Raw genomic sequence first — 26,029 nt, forward strand, 5'->3', positions numbered from 1 at the left:
ACCCCCCATCCCCATGAACACACCCACCAAGGGCTAGTAAATACCCCTATTAAGCACTTTTGCTATATAAAGTCCTGGAGCCAGAAGTCAGTATTAGCTGGAAGGCTGTATCAGGAAAGTGACACATGCTTGGCCTTGTTCTTACACACTTATCTGCTGCAGGTTCACACTGAAGACAAGGTACTGGGTGTAACCAATCTCTGATTTGGTCCAAAATAGCCCTTCATACAACTGAAGTTACCTACCTCCCTTGTTCAATGTTCAATTCTTACTGACTTGATGGGATTACTTATAATAAAAAAAGGATAGAGTGCCAGCTGTTGCAACAGGAGTAAATAGCCTCAGACCTTACGTCAGCTAAATGACACATACTTGGATTTTTTGATTTGGTTTTGAAGAAAGTTGCAACATGCAGCTCCTCTGTCACTGGAATCCATTTAATGAACAATTCTAGATCTCCCATACCAAAACACTCCACGTTACCCTCCTTTTTTTCAGGGCACTAACCAGCATTCTAGGAGTTACTCCACACACATAAAGCTAGGCTATTATATCTCAACGCTAGTTCTTTTCAAGCAATTTAAACTGAAATTCTGCAAATTAACAAGCCTTGTTCACTCTGAAAGGTTTATTCCATCTTCTTTCTAAACTAATTGACTCAGCATGTTTCTTCTGAAGCAATAACGAGCAACTGAATGCAAGAGAAGTCAACTGCCAAACAATGCCTTTTTAATTATGCTAATAGAAGGGCTGGACAATGTATTTATACTTATTACAATACTGACCATTACTTTCTAATAGGACATAGACTGAGTGGACTTTATAGCTACACTTAACGTATTTTCAACCATCTTTTCTCTTTACTTAGCTTTATAGCATTATCAAAACACAAAGTGGTAATACCAGATATCAAAATAATAATAAGAAAAGCCTAACAAGAGAGGTGATGCTGGTTTTGTGAGTGTCCAGAATTCATTTCTGGAGCAGATTAACAGCAAGTGGAAAGTGGTCCAGTTGGATTCAGGGAGTGAATGCACAACAGTTTCCACAAGCAGAAGAGCTGACTCCCCATGCAACCCCGCTAATCTTAACCATATATAATCCTTGCTTCAGAAACTAGATTGCCTCCCCCATCTCATGTCAGTGCTTGTCATCTTTTTTCTGGTCTGAGTAATCTTTTGCCCACCTTATTGCGCCCATTTGTGATGGTGGGTTTTTTCCCTTCGTTTCACCTTCCAAGTCCATTTACTCTTAGAGACACCAAGCTTGGTTCACTTGCAATTTTAAAAATCTGTGATGTGCATGACCTTAAGGGCATGTTTCAGATATGTTTAATTTTATGTCTATTCTTTAATTCAAATCAGCACTTCAAGTTAGCCTTGTGCTGAATCAAATAATTTGGGATGAATTTACGTAAAATTAATTGCAAAATGGAAGTGAGCAAGTTTAGCTATGAGGTGTACATCACAATAGCAATGTTTCCAATGTGTACATTTACCTATACAGAGTTCTGTTCTACCACATCATCAGCATCTTGTGTCAGAGCACAAGTTGATTTAGCTCAGCACCTGTCCCTGAAGGTGGCTAACAACAGACACCTGTGCGAAAACTAAGGAAGCATGAATTAGTATTTCCTCCAAACACTCTCCCAGCATCCAACAGTTGGGATTCTGTAACTTTGTGGTCTACAGACAGCATCCTTCATAGGCATATTTAGATTGTTTCTGGAGCACAGAAGCATCCTAAGCAGTGCAACACAGTGTTGAACTTTTCATTTCTCTTTCAATTCTGCCCAGAAACCTCATCCTGGGTGTAGAGTTTTGCTAAAAATTGTATGTTATCACAGAAAGCCCTTTGTGCCAAACCAGTATCTTAAAAGAAACATTTCAGAGTTTTAATTAAAAAAAGAAAAACTAAGTAACTCCTGGCTCCTCAGCTTACATAGCCATTGATCAAATCAGTGCATTTTGGCCCCTTCATAATGGGATGTAAAGTCCAGTTTTGTTTGTTCCAGCTCCTACACACTGTCCAATCGCAGCTCTTCTCCACATTGTAACTAGACAGTATATAGTCCTGTAAGTACAGCCTTCAGCCTTTGTCCTACTATTATGCTTTTCTAGACTGAAATACATTACTTCAAATGAGCCTAGCTTACCATGTAATCCATTTGCTCACTGTGACTACCCTCAGGTCTCTTTTTGATTCACTACCCTACCTGTCTTAAAACCTGGAAATTATACCAGATTTGTCACTAGACTAATGGCAAAAATGCCCTATATCACTGCACCTAGAACTAACCTTGTAGAATGTCATTAGAAATATCTTGCTAGGAAAGGAATCCTTGCAGCTGACTTTTGATACACATGAATTTGCTGATTTTTCATTATGCCTAACCAAATATTTCACCATCTACAAGGCACAAACCCATACAAGTGACAGAACACAAATCTCCCAACCCCAGTCAGTATCCTGCTTTCTGAACCATGCAGCTCTCACTATCACAGTAAGTTCATTCATACCCCTACTCACTCAGATCACAAACTGGGCTGATTCACTCACAAAGAAACACTAAGCAAGAAGTACAATCCTTTCTGGATCCAGGGTCCTTCTGTCCCAGTCAAACAAATTACTGTGTTGAGGAAGAAAAGTCAGGAGATCGAAAATAACTCCTCCAAGACTCTACTAAGACCGCATTTGGCTTCCAAATGCTGTTGCGCATCATCTTAATAAAGCACTTAAGGAAATAAATCAAAAGCTATTAAAACACTTGTGACATCACACTTGCTTCTTTGAGTAGCATCCACATCTTGAATTTACAGTTTATGTGTGCTGAGTAGCTGGTGGAGTTTCAAAATAAAAAATATATTGGCTTCTTCCTCCTTTGGCTCCTTTACCAGAGATAAAGCAGTCTGGGATTGTAATATGCTTTTCTTACAAAAGAGTTAGCATTGTGAAAGCTGTTAACATACACAGAGAGATTACAAAGAATAAGACCATTTACCTTTGAAAAGGGAACACTTAGAAAGGAAATTTACTGAGGTCTGACTTTCTTACTACCTTCATCGTGACTAGCCTCTAAATTTTATGCTGCCTCGTAACAAGAGAGCGCATCGTCACTAGGGCATTGGCATGGAAGTGAAGAGAAATTATATTTCCACAATGCCAGTAGTCAGTGCACACTGCTCCTAGAAAAAGGAGGTCAAGCTCTTGCAAGCCACAGATGTGCTTACTGGAAAGGGACAGTAATTTAATAGTCTATAATATATATATAAAACTTACATTTTTAACTAGATATTAATGTTAATATGGCAACTCACCATCAGAACTCATGTTTCAGGGCATAAACTGTTTTCTTTAGTGGGGCAAGAAAGAAAGGTTATCCCAAAGGTAGTAGGTTTTGCACTGGGAGTTTAATACCGGTAATAGCTGTCTAGCTGTCATTTATGGTGCACCGTGTTGCTTCCATTTAGGCTGAGGTGCCATGGATTAAGGAGGAAACAACATTGTAGTTCTACCTCTCTCACATTCCAGAAAACACAAGAACAGAGGAGCTGAGAAGTTGTAAACACAATTAGGAAAAATGTTGTTTCATATCTTCATAAGGAAACAACTGTTAAAAGAGAAATTAATAAAAATTTAATACGATTGCTTTTCCCATCTAGTAGTTCTTCCCAGCAATGCCACACAGTCTATGGTCCTAAAACACCTCTGTTGATTTTCCTTCCTTGGAAAGAGAACTGGCTATTTCTTATCTTTATGCAAGGATTAAACTCTGTTCAAGCAAAATCCAAACTAAAAATACCATACATTGACCCAAAGATGACAAACCACCCTGCAAAAGATATCCAAGAGTTTCTCTAGGTCCTCTTCAGTACTGAATGAGAATATGCCCCACACTTGGCAAAGCATAGGCCAAACCTCTGTTAGGCTTCGGCCACAAATAGAGACTGTAGGCTTATACAGTTGTGTTTCCCCTCTAACTCTTCCAGGATTGGTTCTATTAGCCAGTTTCATCCATTTACTACAGATGGACAGGCAGCATAACCCCATTACACACACATGCAATGGTGAAGAGGTTTGCCTAAAGCTGTATGTAGGGAGGCTAGAGCTCGCAGCTGCGGTTCTCATTCCACAGCACTAAACAGAAGATATGCTACTTCCTAGAAGCAAGGAAAGGAATAGAAGAGACCAAAAATGTGTGGGTTTCAGCCTCCCAGACTGATCCTTGGGAGCTGAGACAGCCTGGGACAATGTAAACATACCCGAACTATCGGTAAGAATACAGTGACTTGGTAAAGCACAATGGGAGCTTAGACCTGTCTACAGCTTCCTTTCATCCTCCTGTCTTACAGAAAGGTTATTTAGCGCACAGGTCTTCTGGCTTCTTGTTTCCCTTTTAGCTTATTTAAAACAGATTTTGTATTCAAATGTATAAGGACAATGCCACACTGATTTTGATTGCAGTCCCTTTCTCCCCAGAGGTTACAAGGCCAACAGATTGGCAGCTGAGTGCTGTGCAGATTTTAAAGCCTGCAGCTTAGCAAAAAAATCTCTTGGGGACTCAAGATCAGCAGCAGCTTTTAATCCATGACAAGGAACCTGCCATCTCCTCAGGCTGCCTTTTAGTGTCTGTGTCCTTTCCATCCATCTGCATTTCTCCCTATAAATGGAACATACCTGGCTCCCAATTAACTCTGAGAGGGTGTCTCAGCTCATCCTGTTCCACCTTAGGAGAGAGCACAACTTTGTACCATCACCACCACCGCCAAAGAGCAAAACCATCAAGTTTTATCAGAAGTTAAAGAAAAAAAACAAAACAAAAGCTTTTATTCATCAGCAGAAGAGCAAGAAGTTTGTTTTTCCTTGGTTGTTTTGGTTTTAGAAATTATGAACACATAAGCCAACAATCAACATTCAGCTGGCTTGCAGGAAAGCCAGGCTCAAGGCCCTGCTTGGCACGCAAGGCTCTGCTTGGCTCTCAAGGACCAAATGTGAAGATTCTCTGTTTGGGCTTTCTCATCTGTACAACAGCTGAAGTCATTCATTTTTCTCTTCACTATACAAGAACCAGAAAGTGGGGCTTTCTTCCACCACAGAAAAGCTGAGACTGAGCAATCACCTGACTCCAGGAGCTCAGGCTTGAAGGAAATGGATGGGAACTCATACACAGATATGTGTATAAATACAGCAGTAAAAGCACGTTAGTAGAATGAACACTGTCTTTCTGCAAGAATTTTGCCTTGAGAGAAGATCAGATATCAGTCTATCTCTCCTTATGAAATAGTATGATACGTAATACATGTGTCATCTCTAAATCTCTATTAATTTTCAACTCAGCATTTCTCATAGACACACTATTGGGATTGTAAGATCATTGAAAAGAGGTTTTATCTTCACACTCAACTACACAGCACACATTAAAATGCATGCTAGGGAAATTCATGCAACTTCCTTACAGAAGAAACTCACTAGGGGGTTAAGGGAAAATAATGGGTGAAAGAGAGAAGGAAGGCTTTTTACCTCCCATTGGCAAAGCACTGTATCGGTTTAGAGTGCATTACAATTGATGTTCATAATCGACAGGACATCTTCACTCACCGCTTCACATATCTCAGCAGTGAAATGACTCGATGCAATAGCAATGGGAGGCTGCTAGCCAGGATAGGAAATGCCTTCTCCAAACCTTCATAAGGGGAAATCGAGCTGCAAACTGATTTCTTGCTCACCAGGAATTGAATCTCACTCAAGATGTCCCTGTCATACAAAGCACAAACTTTTTCAGTGCTGAGTACATAGGTCTTCAGCAGTACCTCCCAATGACAATAGGCAAAATGAATGTTTTTTGTCCTAATTGATCCAGCTCCCTGCAAAGTATAGCTCTCACTAATAATACTGGCGCACACACACACACACAGATCTGGAGTCTCACCCAGTAGCCCTGGGGTCTTCCTAAGGGACTCTGTGCCCTCCTAACGAACAACTCATGCATTGATGTCCTACTTTCTTCCTCCCCTCACTACGCTCTGACATGAGAAAGAAAAACCTTCTGCTGCTGAGAACACTGTACTCCAAGGCACAGGAGCTGTCAGCAGGATCACACTCAAAAGCTGGCTTTGCTGTCACTACTGAAGACACAAGCTGATTACTTGTGGGCTTTATTTCTCCTTTTCTGTTTTGTCCAATTATTATTTGGTAGGTTAGAGAAGAAAGTACCTGTCCAAACACACCGCTATGTTTTAGTGTAAACAGCAGTAAATTTATGCTACTCAACAAACATACCATTGCATATATTTAAATATCCATTTTTACAACACATCATTTCTAGGTGTTTCATTAAGTCCTTGAAAAGAGACCTACTGACACATCTGACTCTTTCTGTAGTAACAGTAAACTTTGAATGTTTACCTGGATAATTCCCATGGTGTAAATGCAGAAATATTTGCAACCTGACTCTACAGATCTTAAGAGTTCAGATCCCAAGCTAGTATAACTCACTCAGCTGGAGCTGGTTTTTGCTTACCCAGGCTTAGCCCAAATACATTCTTTCTGAGATTAGTGAAGGATATATCCCTCTGAAAAAATAAGTACAATTTTACCCAGCTTTGCAAAAGGAAGGGTGACTGCATAGATACAAAAGGGATGGAAATATCAGAAGATAAAGGATGTTTTACCTCCTGTTTATGAACTGCTAACTGCCGTGTTGTTTATCTTTACTCTTATATATTAGATCCAGTCTAGCTTGTCTGCAGTTCTCACATAGCCTCAGCAGACAGATGAACTCAATGGACCGTAAACAGAGAAAGTTCTGCTATGTTTTACCAATATCATCTGTGCAAGCAGGTACAGTCTAGGAAACAGATGTGCCAAGTTCATCTTCTAATTTGCAGAACAAGCATGACAAACTGCATTTAAATACTGTATGTCCATAAAGTGGCATGAACATTGTGCATCTGTTATGTACAGTATATTGATAATATATGTCAGAATTAATATTCATTATCTTGATTTACATGGTTTTTCATGCAGAAAATGGATTGGGGTTCTATTTTATTTACTTGATAACACTCCTACATTTCGTGACTGCAACAGAGAACTCATTTTTAATATGCTTAATAAATTTGCATTGTCATTAGTGCTGTGTGTTTTATCCACACAGACCAGAAAATGTGCAGCACATTACTAAATCCTCAACCAAATCTAATACCATCAAATATCAGGGTATGATTCTTAAGCCACATCAGGGCAGAAATTATTTGAGATTGATTAAACAACAACACATTATGCCACAAAATGCAAGGGTTATACTGCCCTCATTCTTCAGGGAAGGTAAGAATGTAGTGAAATTCAATGACATTTAAGTTTCCTGCTAAACTTGGACCTCTTTCAGCATCTGCTGTGGGTTGCTTCCTAGGTAGGTCTTTTTTGGTTTATTTTCTTCTTCAGGTGTTTTTTTTCTTAACTTGGTTGGTTGTTTTAGCCTCCCCAGTTTCACTGGAGTTCTTTCTGATTGCAAGCCAAACATCCCAGGAAGCATTGGCAACCAACTGAAAGAGCTGTCTGTGCTAGAAGTTTTTATTACTGTTAGTCACATGGGTAAAATGAGCCCTCTCATGTAAAAAACTTATACCTATAGAAACTGTGAGGTCCCACTGGGTCCTGATGGCTGAACAGAATGTCCCATCACACAAGAAAAAGGCTGCACTCAGCTCCACACTCCATCAGTGCATAAAATACATGTTCTAAACCTGCTTCCAGTGCAAGCAGATCTCCCGCTGCGATCAAACTGTAAAAAGATACTGCTTCCTACGTGAAGAGCTGAGCGTGCAAACTCATTCTTTCCCTCTCCCCCAGGTACCCTCCAGCATCTATATACGTATCAGCCAGTAGTTCATATGTTTGCAGGATCGAAAATAAAAAGAAAGTAAAATAAAAGACAAAAGAAAATGTCATTGTTACGATTTCACTAAATGCCCATAGGAGATAATGTAGCAGCATTTATCAAGCTCTGATACTCAGTTAAGGAAAGCAACTTACACTGAGCAACTGAAACACCATATTTATAGATAAAAGCATTTCAAACAGTCTTTTTCAAGTTACACTTTCCCACAAAACTGCTGGTTAAAATGTGCTTAATGAGAGTCTCATTCCCCTCACTTTGTCAGTTCCTCTCATATGGATTTGCTTCTCCTACCAACTTCAGCTAAAAGACCTTAATCTGCTGTTGCAAAGCACGCTGTGTCACTAAGCCACACGTTATGACCTTATTAATGTGGCTCAGCAGGTAGAAAATAAATGTGAATTGAGAACAGCCCATCTGCCAAACAGAAGTAAGAAGCCAAGATAAAACTTGCAGGAGAATAATGAATACAATAACAGACATACCCTACAAATTTCCCTCAAAGGAAGTAAGCAAATACTGAGAATATTTCAAGTCTCCTGTTGCGTTATCTCTTTAGTCTAGAGAAGAAAATCTCCACAAACAAAACAATACTGAAGATGACATGAGTGGCTATAGCTCTGATCTGTAGAGAGGGCATTCTTACACAGAAGGAGCCAAAAAAAAATGCATGCAGAAACCTAAATATGCGAGGCTTCAAAACATTTGTAGTATTTATAACCATATACTCACAGCCAAGAATTTTCAAACAATAGGATTCAAAGGAGAGGAAGATGTCAAATTGATCATACGGCTAATACTGCAAGGTTGGGTTCAGATATAGTCCTCAATCTACACTTACCTCTCTCCCTGAGGCTTTTATCCCCAGAGCAGCTACAAGAGAAAAGAACACATGCCTGTGGTTCCATAGTTGCGTTTCATTATCTAACATACTACTGCAAACCCATCAATGGTGAATATGGGACTACCCAATACACAGACTTAGACCTTAGTACCAAGTACTGTGGTCTGACTTAGCCCAGTATCTCATCTTCAGCAGTGGCTGAAAGTGAAAGAGGATAAGAACACAGTAAGGACAGCAAATTCTGCATTTCATCAAACTGTCCCTTGTAATAAACGAGGTTATTCCTAAACCGAGAGGTAGCGACACCCTGAAGGTTCGGATTCTTCTCTGGCACACGTACTTCTTGAAGGGACAGAGTTGCAAGACGATGTGAAGCGGTGGTGTTGGAAGGCGGGAATGAATAAAAGTGGTAGAGGGGTTAAAGTACTAGTTCAAGGTTAAACAAAAAAGCCATGAAAAAGCTAGAAACAGTCTTGGAGTTCTGAGAATTTTTATCTTGATGTGACATCTATAATATTTATCACCAGCCAATCTTCAAAATACTGTAGATGCTAGTTAGCTAAATCCATTCTAAGCTCTTTGGGGAAGGTGGGGGGAAGGAGGAGGAAGGCAACTATTATCATCCTCTGCTTCCTTGCTTTACATATGGGAAGTTAAAGCTAGATCTATATAAGGCACAGGTAATTTTTGAAGTCCTTGAGATTTCTTTATGGCATATGTGCTAACGTTTCTTTATTGCAGAAACCAGGAGCAGTGAAGGACCAGTTGGAAGTGTTAAGCATTCCTGAACTGGGGAGCTCAGAGTTCAGACACAGTGGTGGAGAGTTGGAATATCATCAATAACTTCCAGAACTAACACACCAACAGATAATGATTCAAAACATAAACGCTCACAAACCAAACAAACTCCACATCTTCCTACTTACTGGCTGAAAAGCAAAATTTAATTACTGCTATTTTTACAGCAAGTTCCATGAACTTACTCATTCCTGACCAAATAGAGAGTTATAAGAAAGCAGAGGTAAATGGCAGCACTCATTACTTGTCAGCCTCTCAAGGTCCTAAGGGAAAGTGTTCTGCATGCACATCTTTCCAGAGCATCATATTTACACAAACAGAAAGAAAGATTAGTCCTCCCCCACAGCTGTCTGCAGTTCCTGGATACCATAGTCACTATTCTGACATTTGTATTTATCAGGAATGTAAGCTTATCTTACTCTAGTGGTAAAAACCATCTAACTCTTACAGCTTAATCCTCTTTGTGATCTGAGAGATACCTAGGAGAGGAAGAGAAATAAATTCAGTACACTCAGTTAAATGTTCAGTGACAGATAATGTTTTCTCCTCCATTTTCTTTCTCTTCTATAAAAAGAACAACAAAAAATTAAAAAAAAGCCCTCAACTAAAACTGTGGAAATAGTCTGCTGAGAGGATAACAGCATAATTAAAGTCAGGCCCAGCCTGATGCAAAACCTCATTTACCTTGCACAGAAGCAGCAGCTCACTTGCCATCCAAAGCTCGGTGAGCACAAAGCCTTAGCACTGTAGAAGGTTGTATAGATTCTCCCTGTCTCTTTCCTCTTTACTGCAGTTCATTCCTTCATGTCTTGCCAGTGGTCTCTTAATTCACTGGTAGTTCTAGAAGGAAGATCTCCATCCATTAATGCTGCAGCCAGTTGTAGTTAAACTGGCTGAAAAATTACAAAGAAATGCCATCTGAGCAGGTAGTAGTGTGTTTATAAAGAAGACAGATTCATATCTTGTAGGTGACAGCATAGCTGTGATATAGATGGCTACAGTCCCAGCAGCCACAAGACTGCTTAAATCACCCAACTACACCTTCAAATGACAGATGTACTTAGAACCAGCTATAGCATAAATGACTCAAGTCTGTGACATGCTTCTAAAGAGCCCCTCATAATTCATCAACCTTTTGAATATGTACTCGGCACAGGAGGCAAAAGTGGTATTTCTTTTTCATATATTCAAGGCAGGTATTTCAGTTGTGGGTATCTGCAGAACAACCTGTCTTTCTCCTCTATCCTTCAGAAACAAGCCTCTTGTCATAAGAAAGAGTTCAGAGCATGAGATCATGCTTTCTTCCATTCCCCAGAATCAAACCTAGAGGCATGAAATAAATTAAAGTGCAAGATATGTTTCTCCCCTTCTCTCAATTCTATTTTTTTCTATCCTTTTCAAACAAGCAGGGAGATTTAAATTAACATGTCACTTAAGCAGCCAGGAGGAGCAACAGCTAATAACCTCTCTGTCAGGTGCATTGAATGACAAGATATGCCCATCTTCTCATTTCTTTCCATCATGCTGAGAACAGAGAAGCTGTCCCAGGATCTTCATAGGGATATTTATTAGTGACCTGAAGGCATGCCTGCGTGGTGAGTGGGGATCTTACAGCAGAGCCAGACTCGGGACAGAGCACAATCACCTAAGGCTTACGTAAGGCAACAGGATCGAGGAATGACAATGAAGTGCACTATCAGCTTTCAGACCAGTCATGAGCACTGAAGAGCCCATCAAGAATAATGGAGCATGGCAAAGACAAATGGGTTGATTTGAGCTATCCTGGCTCTCCTTCAACATTTCCCAATCCCATTTGCCCAGGGATTCTGGATAGTTGGCCATGCAACCGTAATCAAGTCCTGATGTGACGTGCACCAAGTGAGTAAAGCTGATGGGGTCAAAGTAAGACAAGTGGTTTCTCAAATAATCTACAGAATTCCTTGCTCTAAGATGTCACAAGTACTAAAGATTTCGACACACTCCAAGAGATATTGGCTCACGGGGTATTAATCCCCTGCCGTGTACTAAAACTAAAAGATTATTCACACCTTGAGAGAGCTTAAACTGAAGGTTTGAGGAAGGACCCTCAACTTTGACCTTGAGAATGAATGCTAGGAGAATACTAGGAGGAAGTGTCAGATATAATTGTGTTCATATATTCTTTCTTGGACTGCTTTTTGGTAATAGGATACTGGGCTAGACAAAATAATCAGGTTATTCCTATGTTATTAATCACATTCTGACATTAGGACTGTATAAAGTCCAGAACAGTACATTACACCCACTAGCTCTAGGACTGCTATGTTGCCAAGGCCCCAGCTTCTGGTACATCCTCCAGTGACATCCCTAGCCCCTTCTCTTTTAATTCGGGTAAGATTTATTACATTGTGGCATGCTTCACTGAAACTAGCTCTAAAGCAAGACAACAGCATCAAGTTATCAGCACAATTTTGTGCCCATATTCATATACCTCACAAGAAGCATGTTTTCCACTCTGATCTATCTTCTGCTTTCAGTCCTAAACAAATATCTCACTGCCAGCAATGGGTAAGGAGGTGTTTCCACATGCTGAAATGCCATTTCTTCCTCAGTGATTGATGAAACAGAGATAAATATTTCACAGGGTGAAATGACTGAGGGTAATAAGAAAAAAAAAAAAAAAAAAACAACAAAACCCCAAACAAAACCCAAGTGTATTTCATATTTATGAACCCTCTTCAGAAAAACATTGCCGAAGCCACAGTCCTGAAAAACCCTTTATTATGGTGTATATACCACAGTAAAGACAAAGGCAGTAGAAAAACCTACCATTTTTGATGGCAGGACCATTAATATATATATATTTTTTAGGACCATTTTTGATGTCTAGCCATAGCAGCGATGTATATGAAATGGAAAGATCTGATTTTCCCCCTATGGGAGGATAAGAAACCATTTATTCAACCACACAAAATACTAATACTTCTGAGTTTTCCAGCTGCTGTTTGGGGCGGGGGGGGGGGGGGAGGGAGGGGGCACCACATTTATTTTTCTTTTCTTGGTTTGGTCTTTTTTGTTTGGGTTTTTATATTTCTTCAGGCCAGTGGGTACAACACTAGCTCAAATTTAGAATATACATCATGTCAAATCCCTCCTCTGTCATTCTCTTAAACCCCGGACCAGTTCCATGAACAGAAAGATTATTTGTTTTACTTCTGACCAAAAGTTCTTCACTGGAAACAAAAAAAACTTTCCTAAACAAACTTACCAAAGCAAGTTCATCCTAACAAGAAGTTAGCTAACTAACAAGAAGTTTTGGTTTCAAACACTCAACGTTTTTTTGTATCAAGACGGCAGCCTGTCCGCCTCCATACAAAACTACTATTTCCCTCCAAAGTTTCACAGATGGAGCCACTAGAAAACCTTTTTCATCCCTTACAGTTCATGAAAGTACCACTAGGGATATGTGATGTAAACACCTGTTAGATCCATTTATCAGAAAGATGAAAACAGGCCCCATCTGTTCTCACTGAATCCAAATAAAAGCCTGAAGGAGCTGACCATAGCCCAGCTCTTTCCTTTGGCTCACAGAGTGCATTATATGTTTTGAAATCATGAAAGTATCATGGCATTCTCTATAAATCAGTTTAGTAGTCAACATCACACAAATGGAAATCAATTATCTGGTACTAGTACTATCAATTCCGAATAAACAGACATTGCATACTCACTCACAAGTATTCCCCTAGTCTTAGTAGCTCAGAGTTTTCATAAGGATCATCTGGACAGCAGACAGCCATAAGACTCATTATAAAAAAGGACTTAAAGCGATTTAGTTCCCCTAAAGATAAACCAATTGCTTGATTTGATTTTGAATAAGATGGAAAAGGGGAAATCAAATGATGGCCCATTCATGAAATAGGTTATCTAGCTGAAATAAAACAAACTTCAGCCTCTTTGTCCTTGAGTATGAAAGAAGTAAGAGAGAGGGGATTTAGCTACAAACCTTCTGGCATATTATTAAAAATCCAATTAAATTCAATAAAAGAAAGGTATCAGCTCTTCCTATTTAAGTAAGGTGGTAATTATTAACTCAATTTATCTTCATACCTCCAAAGAGAGCTCTCTGTGATGCTTCCCAGGTTGTAGTCATACAGCTTTGTCAGAATTAGAATCACCTGAAGGCAAAAGAAGAAATCATGGTTAGTCTCAAACAATTACAATCTCATAGAACTGAAATGACCCCAGGGAGAGTTTATGATTCCTTTAATGGGTGCTTAACATAATTGAATGAATTGTTAAAAGCATTTGCCTAAACTGACATGGGAAGTATTTGCAAAGATTGTGCCAATCAGACCTTTTCTTGCTCAGCTCCTCTGCATGATATCACCAACAGGTTCTTCCCTTAACCCCAGGAGGCAGAGTGCAGTGGAAAGGAGCTGGCATACTAGACAATGTTTCAGGATACAGGATGAGATCTGCTGTATGCAGTAGAAATAGTGATTCCTTTCTGCTGTTTCACAAGTACTGAAACTGCTGATCTTTTTCACAGCTCTGGTGTGCAGATAACCCACATATATGTCTCCAGTCAAACTCTCAAACTCTTTTTGGTAGTAGCAGATGATATAATACAAGCAAACAATCACCAGTTTTTGCCTAGAAGACTTAGACTGGACACCAGGAAAACAAATCTCTGTAAGGAAAACAGTTCAACACTGGGATAAGGCTACCCAGAACATCTGTAAAGCTTCCATCCTTGAAAGTAGACTTAATGTATATTATATGTATTAATATATATTATATATTATGTATTACAATATAAGATACCTAATTATTGTAATATATATTTTATAATACATATACACCTAATATTATAATATATAGAGAGACCTAATCTATAGTTGATGATAACCCTGTTTTCAGTAAGAGGTTGAACTGGGGACCTCCAAACGTCTCTAATCACCAACATTTCTACGGCTTCAGTGAAAAGTTTTACATTTAGTCACCATGAAACTCCACATTTAGGAGTTTTATTAGCTCTTTTGATAAACAGCTTTTCCCTCCTGCCAAAACAGACACTTCCAGAATAAAATTATCTTACCAGAGGAAGGAAAGCAACTTTAACAAAAAGAATTTCCAGCAAAACATTTCAACCTGCTCTTTTGTTCATGTCTTAAAAAATAATTCCCGACTTTCAAGATGATGGGCTTCCGACATTTGGGAAAAACTACTAAACCATTACTATTGTTACTAATTTATTTTGCATTTCTCCCTGCCTGATCACTGTATATCTTATCCTCCTCTCTATCCCATTAAAACCACAGTAAATTAGAAGCGCAACACTTCTCACCTGACAAAACCCATGATCTATATATCTCTTATTATTTTCAGCCCGGGTTCCTAAGAAATAAGGCTCACAGATACACATCCCCCTGCCCCCTTGACAACCTTGCCAACCACAACCAATTTGGCAGAGAAGCAAAGGACTGGAGAAAATTCAGTCCCTGCACAAGCTGGCACCAGCATGGCAGAGGAAGAGCCACATGGCTGCTTGCACTGCGGTACAGGAACAGAACTCACAACTGCCATTTCCAAAGCCAAAAGTTATCCTACCTTTTGCACACCCAATAGCCCTGAACCAGCCACACCAGGAACTGTCTTTCAAATTATGCTCAGCATATGAGACAGAGCAGAAAAAGCTTGGCAATGTGGGAGCTGAGAACATAAGCAAGCATGTAGTTACGGCGTTAGAGAAAGGTATAGGGGACAGAGCACATACATCTGACAGACACCTGTTTCAGCAGCACAACTGTGTTAAATCACACACAGCATGGGGAGAGGCTGCCCAAAGCATTTCCTGTCTGCATGAACACAAGTTACATGCAGCTGATAGGGGAGATGGGAAAGGCACCACAAAAAAAAGAGTGCCTTACCAGGGCCAACCATCACCAGAAGAAAAGCAGACTTTCTTATTATCTGTTCCCATTTTAATCTTTATGACTAAAATAGGAGACTCATCCTGCTATCCACAAATAACTGGCTGCAAACTCAGGCTGTTAAAAAATGCAAACCCCATCAGGCAGAAGACAAGGCAGAGAGCAGACACCCTGACTCTGCTTCTCAGGGACACTGCACAAATGACCCCGCAAAGAAATTAAGACTGTGGAAGAGCATCCCCAGGGATGTGCCCGAAGCCCACGGTTGCTTGCAGCCTTCCCCTCTCCCTGGCTGGGCATGGGACAAGCCCTGGCTGCAAGGCTTAACCCTGCTGCCCCTGAACTTCATGGGGGGCCTCGCCATGGCGGTGCAGGGGGCAGCCCTGAGGCTCCCTGAGCAGTGACCATAAGCCTGCCCCACAGCTCTCCCACCAGCTCTCAACTCCTCCATGATGCCCCAGTGTGCTCCTAGGTCCCGATTTCCTCAGTGGCCCACTTACATTTGCCCCTGCCAGTCATGCCCCATGTCCCCACAATGGCAAGCCACCTCCAGGTGCCCTGGACCCACCATGTCCCCCAGCAACACCCACTCTGTGGCAACTAGGGCAATGCAGTGACCCCAATCCTTCAAGTGTTATTTCCCCCTGAAATAGCCCCTGCTTGCCAGACCCAGAGGACAACATGCATCCCCTGCTACAATGAGGGTGGGCTCACACAGCAGCCGTGAACCCTCCCCTCTGCTGCTCCCCAGGGCACCCTGACATAGAATCATAGAATAGTTTGGGTTGGAAGGGACCTTTAAAAGTCATCTGGTCCAAACCCCTGCAATGAGCAAGGACGTCATCTAGATCAGGTTGCCCAGAACCGCATCCAACCTATTCCAGTATTTTGCCACCTTCCTTGTAAAGATTTTTTTCCTCACATCCAGCCTGAATCTCCCCTCTTTTAGTTTAAAACATTACCCCATAACCCATTGCAACAGGCCTTGCTAAAAAGTCTTTCCCCATCTTTCTTATAGATCCCTTTTAAGAATTAAAGGTCTCCCTGGAGTCTTCTCCTCTCCAGGTTGAGCAGTCCCAACTCTCTCAGCGGTTCCTCATAGAAGAGGCGTTCCATCTCTCTGACACAGATATCCCCTGTGCTCCCCAAAATGCACAATCCCACGGCTGTCCCGGAGGTGCTTCTTTCTAGCCTGGAGGATCCCTCTTTGAAGAGGCGGACAACGTGCAAAGCGCCAGCCACCTGCTGAGACATCAGATGGCAGAGCTGCAGCGGGCACATATGCTTCGCGAAGGCTTGTGCCAATTAGGGCTTTAGAAGTGCTAAATTTCAATCTCCACCCGCCCAGGAATGATTATCAGTGACAGCAGGGCAGCTGTCTGCTCCAGATACAGAGCTGCATCACTGGCATCCCTCGCAGCACCCCCTGAAGGGGTCTGTAAATCCCTTACTTAAATAAATAAAGATTACATGGGGAGAAAAAGGAAGGGGAAAGGGTGTGTACATAAAACCCTTCTGAATAACAACTCTCCCAATCAAAGGTAGCAGTGAATTCAATAGGGTTCAGTGCCCTGCATGGAGGCCTTCTTGGAGACATGACATGGAAGTTGCACATACCCTTGGCTTTGAGCCTCCTTTAAATCTACAAAGCAACTGGACAGCTACTTACATTTTTCTCCAAGTCTTGTGTTCTCTTGGCCCTCTTCCCTGCTTGCCAGAAGAACCAGAGATGTCAATAACTGATTAATATTTCCCCTAATGAATATTTTAACATCTGGTAGGTTTAGAGGCAGACCTGAAGATAGCAGGCATAGAAATTGGGAAGAGTAAATAGGAAAAACAGTGGTTTTTTTTTCTCCCATTCTTTGCCACAGGCTGATGTAATGTCACGGAATATCATACAAAAATCAAGAAACATTTTCCCATATGTGAAACCCTAAAATTAGAATCAGGCTAATTTTATGGACGACTAAGATTCACGGTGTGCAATTACTGATGTCAAACAGACTGAGAGTAATTTTTCACAAATTACTCAGATTTTTTATTTTTTTTTTCCGAGGAAAATAACAAATCTCAAAACTTCCATGAAAGAGAAATCCATTGAGAATTTTAACATCCTTGCTTGAGGGGAAAAAAAAGAAAATGTAAGTGATATCCCCAAAAGAACATGAAAAGACAAAAAATTGAAAGTGCCAATAAGGGAAATCAAAATATTTCACTTCCAGAGAGCTGAAAAGTCTTTCTTGTTCCTTTTAATTCCCTCAGATATTTCATTAAAACCCACACAATCTTAAAGTGCTGTAGCTGTCTTGGAATTTACGGGGGGGGGGGGGGGGGGGGCAAGCATTCCATCACACTTTCCAGCTCTAACAATCCTTCTGCAGAGGCATCCCTGGACCAATCCAAATATATATGTTAGTTGCAGACTAGCTACATCTAGAGCCATAAATGATATTGCTATACCTGCTTTACTGAGTAAATTTAGGATAAAATCTTAGCATTCAACACTTCCATGCTAATATTTGACACCGTGCTGCAGCATAATTATGCACAAGCTTGTTGGGCAATAGCTTAGATATCTCCACCTGGTGCAGATACCCTATTTCCAAAACACAAAAGGGCTTTTCTATAGGAAGCTGTCTCATTTTTGTGGACATATATCAGCTCACAAACATCTTCAAGCCCATCTAGTTTCAGCAGTCTCCTTGTGTCATTCACTGTGTTTCAAACACCAGCAACAGATCTCCTCAAACATGTATGTGCAAAACAAACAAGTCACTGGGCAGAAAATTAGTTATTTCTGCCCCAGAGTTCAGTATTGTCTTTTCCCCTTTGTAATGATATTTGAATAACCTATGCAAGTCAATGATTTTGGTTCTATTTACTTTTTCAGAAAACATATTTCTTCTTTGCTGTTCTCATTTCGTTGTTATTTAGCCTGCAAAGGTTAGTTCATGTTTAAGATTGTTTCTTTTTCTTTATTTTTTTCCTCTCTGTGGCTGTCACTGCCTAGTACGAAGGAACTTAATGAACAGAGACATGCATATTATGTTGTTCTAAATGTCAGAATAGGGGCTGTGAAGAAGCACAGTAATGAAATGAAAAACATTGTCTCACCTTTTCTTTATTTCTCAAACAGAAGAACACAAATTTTTAAAGGTGTTGCCTACAACTCCTAGGGCTCAATTTTTACAATGTTAGCTCTACACTGACCTAAAACTCTGCCAGGAAGATCTGCTCTATGGGATTCCCTTAGCAGCTTGCACGAAATTACTTGTGTACAGACTGCTCCTTGCTCCACAGTTTGTCAAAACTGTTTGAAATAATAGATAAAATATTTCTAATACCTGACTGCAAACCACTTAGAGCAGCTTTGTGAATCAGTCTGAGAATCGGTTTCTTCTGTAGACTCTTAGTGCAGTGATCAGACATCTGATTACTGAAATAGCAGGGAAAAAAAAAGAAGGTATGATTTCCATGCTGCTCCCCCCGCCCTACCACCCTGCAGTGAAAGCTTTCAGGATGCCATTCTGTCCTGACTTCTTACACAGCACCATGGACTATTATGTCTCAAGCCTTAAGAGTATATCAATTTCCAGCATAGGATAACTTAGGGTCTTCATGAACTCCCAACATTAGTGCTGTATTGATAGAAAGCTTCTTGTTTCATTCATGTGCCAGCTACACACTCAACACTATGACCTGATCTTCAGGATGTGCCACAGTTTGAGAAAGAGGTGTCACAACAGTCTTCCCTCTCCGGTGGGAGACAACAGTCTTCACTCTCCACCCATGCAAGAAGCATGCAACACAAATACATCCAGAGCTTCTGGGACTCAACACACTGCATGTGCAGTTTGCTTGCTCCATTGTTATGATCTGCAAATGTTTAGGGACTGTCTCACAGATGCACAGAACACAAGCAGTCTTCAATATAACAACATTTTGTTAATAAGTTATTGTAATAAATATAGCCATGTAAAAACGGTAATGCTGTAGCTATCCTTTACAAGACTCTCCTGATAAAACTGTCACATTGCCTTCTAATTGGGAAGAGAGAAACAAATATCCAGCCACAATCAAGACAGTTTAAGTACACCTCAATGTGCAGTGATCCATGAATCCCTTATTAAACTCTAGAGATCCTTTCCATCGCCTACTTAGCAGGAGCATAAGTCAATAACAAAGAAGCACTAAATTAAGTTTTCACAAGCCTGTTGGTCTCCTATAATTGAGCAGGAAGCCAAAGGACTTTCTTATGCATTATGTGTTAATAAACCATGTTTCTCGGGCTAGACTGCAGTGTTTGAGAGTATGCACCATTCAATCAACCACTACAAATAATTGGGCAACACCTATCTGTTCCCTTCTTCATCTACACCTCCCCAGTACAGCACAGAACTTTAGGACTGAGCTAAAAAAAAAAGGAAAACACAACCAGAACTGAGGAATATTCTCAGTGAGCTGTTTGGCGAGGCATCTCTGTGACAAAATGTTTTCAAATAAATTCAAAAATAAGTCTGAATAATTCATGACAGAGTTTTACAGGCTGCTCATGAATAGAAAAAGACAAACTTGAGAGAACTCATTGTTTAGGGCAAATTACTTGTACAAACCTTGTTCTTTGTATTATTATTATTTAGCAATTTTATACCAGTCAGCAAGTATCAGGGTCTCTAACAACTATGCAAGTACCAAGAGCTATGGATGCATGAAGACTGTGATTTGCTTTCTGGCTGGACTGCAGATCAGCTGCTTCCTTATATGAACACATCAGCAAGCAAAGGAAAAGGAGAAAAGTGTGATGACAGAGAAGGACAGCCACATGGTTACACGCCTAGGTTACTGACACCCCATCTCCCTACAGCCTATTATGAAGAATCCGTAAACTAAAAATTCTTTCATTTTTCTACATCCTTCAGTGGACATAAAAGAGGCCTGAAATTGCCCAGTATCCCATCTGTGACAGGAGGCAACAGCAGATGTTTAAGGAGGAAGCATTAAAAATTGTCTATGTAGAGGGTGATTGTTTCTCTTATTTTCAGCAATAAGCAGATTATACCCTTCCTAATTCAGAAACTATTATTACTATTGTGCCTATTAATAAAAAGATCAGAGAAAGCAAGCAAGGATGATCAAAGATGTGGACTGGCCTTTTTTTTAAGTAAGAAATTACTCCAACTTTCAATCCAAAAAAGAACAACAAATGAGATAAGAAAGAAATCTGTAAAGTCACAAGTGTCCCAAATTGATTATTTACTGATTTAGAATACACAAGACCCAGCACAGCAAGTGAAACTGGTAGGTTCAAAATACCACATCTACATGAGTAAGAAAATTCCTTTCCACCACATATTCTGGACACTGAAAACAACATCAGTTCAAGGGGAGATAGGAGTTCAGGGAAGAGATGTGCACTAAGGTCAACTAAATAAAAATATATCTAGCACAATGTTTGTGCAAGCTTTCCCAGGCATGCAATTTTAGCCTCTGTTAGAGAGGGAATATAGCCAAGTATGACAATTCTTTTGTTCTTATAGCAACTACAGGTAGCTTCAGCCCTCATGAGTTTGTCTAAATCTGTTTATAGTTATACATACTTTTGGTATCTATAAAATCCACTGTAGACAACTCAATGCTCGCCAAACATGGATCCTAGTATTTCCTTTCTTACTCTTGTATAATTCAATCAGAATGAGCAATATGTATGGCAGTTTCTTTTATACTCAACTTACAGGGATCCCCAGCATGGTGACAACATTTAGAGGAGACAACAGTATGAACTACAATGAAGAGAGGCAAAAGTAGGCATCTCTCTTCCTCAAATCTTTTCAAGATAGCCCCAACCTTCATGCTTGTCAACAAAATGAAACAAATTTACTCAGTCTAAGAAGAATTTAAAATACTACCACCACCAATGCACAGAGAAGGAAATTGTGTTTCTGTAATAGCTAAAGCCCAAAGGTCAAGACACTGAGTGATGGCTTTTCCTGGCTCAGAAAAGGACCAATTCCCTCCTTTCAAGCCCTTTTTCCAACACTGAAACCCATTTTCACAAATTCCCCTTTCCCAGAAATATTTCTGAGCAACTCTACGTGTGATTAATGAATTAAAAACAGAAAGCAGAGACAGTCAGGTTGCAAAGTAAATGTAATGACAGATTTTCTTCCAGTGGCAGAAATAGGCAGGAAAGAGGTAAAGGAAGAGAAAAACAAGGGGGAAAAAAATCACCTGTTATCTTTAAATGTTTTAATACAAAGGCAAACAGTTAAGAGAGAGACAAGGTTTCTTTTCAAAAGACAAAAGTTAGTATAGAGAGAATCGATTACACACTATAATTGCATTGATGCTTAAAAGCCATTAGCATGAGAGCTCTGTGCACGTCTTCTGTTTATTCATGTCACTGAATACCCGCATAGGCCTTTGGGGGATTATTTCAGAATTAAGACCAGAGAAGGGTGAAGCCCTAAAGTACTTGGAAGGAAATTTCTTCTCTTACACTCTATTATATTCGCTGTCAATCAGTAGTTCTTGCTTAAACATGCAGTTACTGCCAGTGATTTAGAGTGGACACCCAAGAAAGGGTGAAAGGGTCAACCGCAGAAAAGCACTAAGCTGTTCTGTGCCTGGCCAGCTCTTGGGCTTGCTATTGAAACACTCAGAGACATTCTGGAGGCTCTGGGCTTTGCCAAGAGACAAAGATTTTAAGTGCTGAGAAGCCATTTCTGAAGCATACCTGCAAGTAAAAACTAGCTGCTGCTGAGTCTCAGACACCTGATCTTACATGCACTGGCAGCTAAAAGAGAGCAGCATACAACACTTGCAGAACAAGAGGGAGCATGCAAGAAGAGACTTCATAGAAACACACCACTCAGCCATTAGGATTCTGCTTTGCAAGCTGTATTTATGGTAGTGCCTCCCTGGTTAAGACCCCGAAGTTTCTGAAGGATTTAGAAATACCCATAAACTCCAAACACACACAGTATTTCCCAAACCAGCAATCCAAGCTTCTACTTGAACATAATTCACACAGCTGTGTGAAGAAAGAATGAAGAGGAAAAATATCATAAAGGGCAACAAAGTTGAAAGGCTGAAACCAGGTCTTTCCTTGGGAAAGGAAACATGTCCTAGGGGAGGGCCTGGGTATGCAGGGATACGCACAAGAAAATTGTGTGTATATACATGTGGTATATACAATATCCAGATTGGTTATTCTGGAGCTCACTACAGAATATAAAAGTGAAAAATTACCATTCAATGAATAATTTATTTAGCACTTTACTATTTAAACAAATGACTTTCATGAATGCAATGTGTATTCAAGCAATAAATCACTGTTTAGCACTCTGTCACAAGCAAAAGATACTCCTTGACAGAATTAGCGAGGGGTGCTGCATGGCCACAAGGAAACTACGTGAGAGTTAAGGATGACATCCTTGAATAATAGACTGCCTCCCTCTCACCCAGAGAAGAAACTGAATCTTTAAAACTTTCATCGGGGCGCAGAAGGGGTAGCGAAACTTATGACCGTAAGTACCTTTCATTTTTAGGTCCCCAAAGTGCCTGAAAACTTAACTGATCACTCCTAATAACAGCTCTGCACTGTAGGTTGGTTTTATTACACATGTCAAGCATGCAAAGTTTAAAAGAGTTTTTTACAGAAGGCAGGGAGGGAATACTTGCTCTGATGAAATTCTTGAAATCATTCTTCCCTGTCCTTGAGTGCATGGAGAGATAGACTTCATAAGATTCTAACCTGCTCTAACTTTAAATCACAACTTCCACCCTATCTCTAACAAGGTATGAGTCAAATTCAAGCTTTCTATTCTTTCTCTAATCCTTCCATCTTTTTGCATCACCACAGATGGGAACACACTTTTTTGACTGACTTTCAGTCAGTGATGAACAACACTATACTAACAGACATAAGGTATGTTTCCCAGAAATTGAGAGAAAAAAAAAACAAACTTGGTGCAAAAAGTCGTATGTATTCAGCAGTCTTCTGTTACATGTGTTCAGGACATCTAGTTTTCCCCCTGAAAACACTCTTCTAGCACTCCCTATGCATCTTACACTAGCAAATGACAATAAAATGCATCACTCCATAAACAAACATAGTAGGTCTCCTCTTACAGTGACCCTTTGTTAATGGAATTAAGTTAGAAATTAATTTGGCTCAGGCCTATGATTCAGAAAGTGCCTTATGAGTTTTCTGGCTGCCAACACTAATTTGGTGTCTTGTTACTCCTCAATAGCGCTAAGAAGAAAAGATGCAAAATCAAGTCCTTGTGTTCACAGCTTGTCCCATATCAGCAGAAATCTCAGGGCGAGATTCAGCACAACACTTACTTTAGTGTGTTAATCACATGAACAACAAAACAAAGCGAGAATTTAATGCACTTGCTTTGCCATGAACAAATGAGACAAACCACCCATTCAGCTTGCACTCACTGGTCACCAGTCAAGAAAGTGGGAGGAATTAAGAGTAACATAGCACTTTCTAGAATCTACAAACAGAATCACCACTTGATCTAGAAAGAGGCAGGGCAGAACATAAAGACAACTAATGTTAATTAATTAGATGTCTTTATCACTGAAAATTAGATGACCCCAGAACTTCAGAGGAATGAGCCCAGTCTCAAACAAGAGGCATTTCAGCCATCACCCAGAGATTTGCCTCATTACCCAAGGAAGTTCTTTAGTTCCTTGCATTCCTTCACCCACTCCAGCTGCAACAAAATATGCCAAGAGCAGCTGTTTGTAATAAGCTGGAAGGCATATTGAGACCAATTGTAATGCAAAGGTCATATTTTCTGAGCTATTTATTGACAGTAATTTGTAAGGTTGTAATGTCATGTGTTGTCAATAATTCAAGATGGGAAATTGAAACAGTTAATAGGTCATCAATTCTTCACTTTCCCACCTTATCTCTTTCTCCCCAAAGACCTGTTAAACCACATTTCCTCTGTGCATATTCCTTGAACCTCAGATTCAAAGGTTTCATTTGTTTATGGAAAAAAACTTGGGACGTGAAGATGTAAGTAATCCCTTAATAGGCACCCAGGGATCATAACAGACAAAGTGCACATTTCAGACTTGGGATATAAATTCCTGTTAAAGGTCTATTCTCACTGGGGCTCTATATTCTGTAAAACAGGTTGATACTGTCAGAATAAAAACTGTTGTATTTTAGCGAAGCAGGCAGGACTTAGTCAAAAACAGCTTCTTAAAGGAAGTAGGATATATTCAAAGTAAGATCCATCCCAGTTATTTTGGGGGTGGGGAATGAATAAAAAATAAAAATTAGTTATAAATAAATAAAAACACAGCAAAAAAGCCCTGGCATTAAAACGTGGAGTACAGATTGTTTCTTTTCCTCTTCCTCCCTACCTCCCCATCCAATTTACAGCCACCAGCTAAAGATGAACCAGATCCCATTGGCATCATCAACTTCAACAGCCAGCCAGGACAACACTAGTAACAAGCACAAGCACTGCTATAATAACAACATATAAAGTTTGCACCTCAGAGAGCTGCAACCACCGAGTGGGGCCTCTTGCGGCATTTCCACCTAGGATCCCCATGAAACGGGCATTGTTAAAACAATACTTTTAGAAACTGAGAACATCTGCTGCAGCACTGATGCAAACTTCCTCAAGCAGCAGATCACACCAACCTTAAAATGGAGCTGCATGGTCATATCCCCATAGAAAAATTTAAATCGTGTCTATTATGTCAAAATAAAGCAACTGTCTGTGGTCAAAAGATAGGATTCATGATCCATCACCTGAGAAACCTGAAACTAACATTGTGATGGGGAGATAGACATCTACCTGATAAGGGCAAACATCCTCCAGACAAAATGGTTAGATTATTCTCATTTTCCTGATCTTATTTAGAGCACAGACATGCACACACAGAAAAAGCTGAAGAGTGATAGGACTGTCAGAAAGACAGAGTCATGCAGGACAGAAAGCCTGCTACTGAGTCTCCAGTCAAAAGATCAAATCAGCTGCACATGAGCAGTTATCTGCACCAGCTGCAGACTAACCACTGACTGAAGTGCAAAGGCAGCTTGTATTAAGCTACAACCTCCATATACAAAGTGTATCTGATATTTACCTCCACAGGGTTCAAAGCACATTCAGCTCACAGCCTTTGGGAAGGAGTCCAACAGGACTGAATGATTCCATCTTTTAATGGGCTATACTATTTATAACTACTATATAAGTCAAGGGATATTAATGCTAAATACCTTTAGGGAAGATATTAGGCCTGAGAAACTTTCAAGCAGCACTGCAGCCGAAATGACAGTCCCCTCAAGTTAATAAAAAAATAAGATAAACCCTAAGGTTTTTATTTTTTAAACAGGTCCTCATTACGCTCTACACCGTTCCCACGCTGCAAATTCCAGTCTCTTATTTCTCCTACTATATGTTTTAACTATGCTGGAGGGAAAAAGGGGGAGAGAGTAGAACTAATGGAGCAGATGGAGGTTTTCCACCAAGCAGTGAGGGATTGGAACTGCACCCCTTGAGCAGAACAAGGAAGCATGAGGGTATTAAAGGAAGATAA

At 40.2% G+C, this 26,029-nt stretch overlaps 1 protein-coding gene across 4 annotated transcripts in view; it reads right to left on the reverse strand.

The window, feature by feature from the left end:
* SORCS1 (sortilin related VPS10 domain containing receptor 1) overlaps nt 1-26,029 on the reverse strand; it is a 291,565-nt gene that overhangs the window by 189,697 nt on the left and 75,839 nt on the right. For all 4 annotated transcript variants that reach the window (XM_057420911.1, XM_057420910.1, XM_057420912.1 and 1 more), the window contains exon 2: nt 13,629-13,696. In XM_057420911.1, coding sequence (XP_057276894.1) covers nt 13,629-13,696 — 68 coding nt within the window. The remainder of the gene's footprint in view (nt 1-13,628; nt 13,697-26,029) is intronic.

This window comes from Pezoporus wallicus, unplaced genomic scaffold (assembly GCF_028554395.1).
Source record: "Pezoporus wallicus isolate ANWC-B61680 ecotype Strahan unplaced genomic scaffold, APGP_CSIRO_Pwel_v1 contig_3365, whole genome shotgun sequence".
Taxonomy (NCBI): Eukaryota; Metazoa; Chordata; class Aves; order Psittaciformes; family Psittacidae; genus Pezoporus; species Pezoporus wallicus.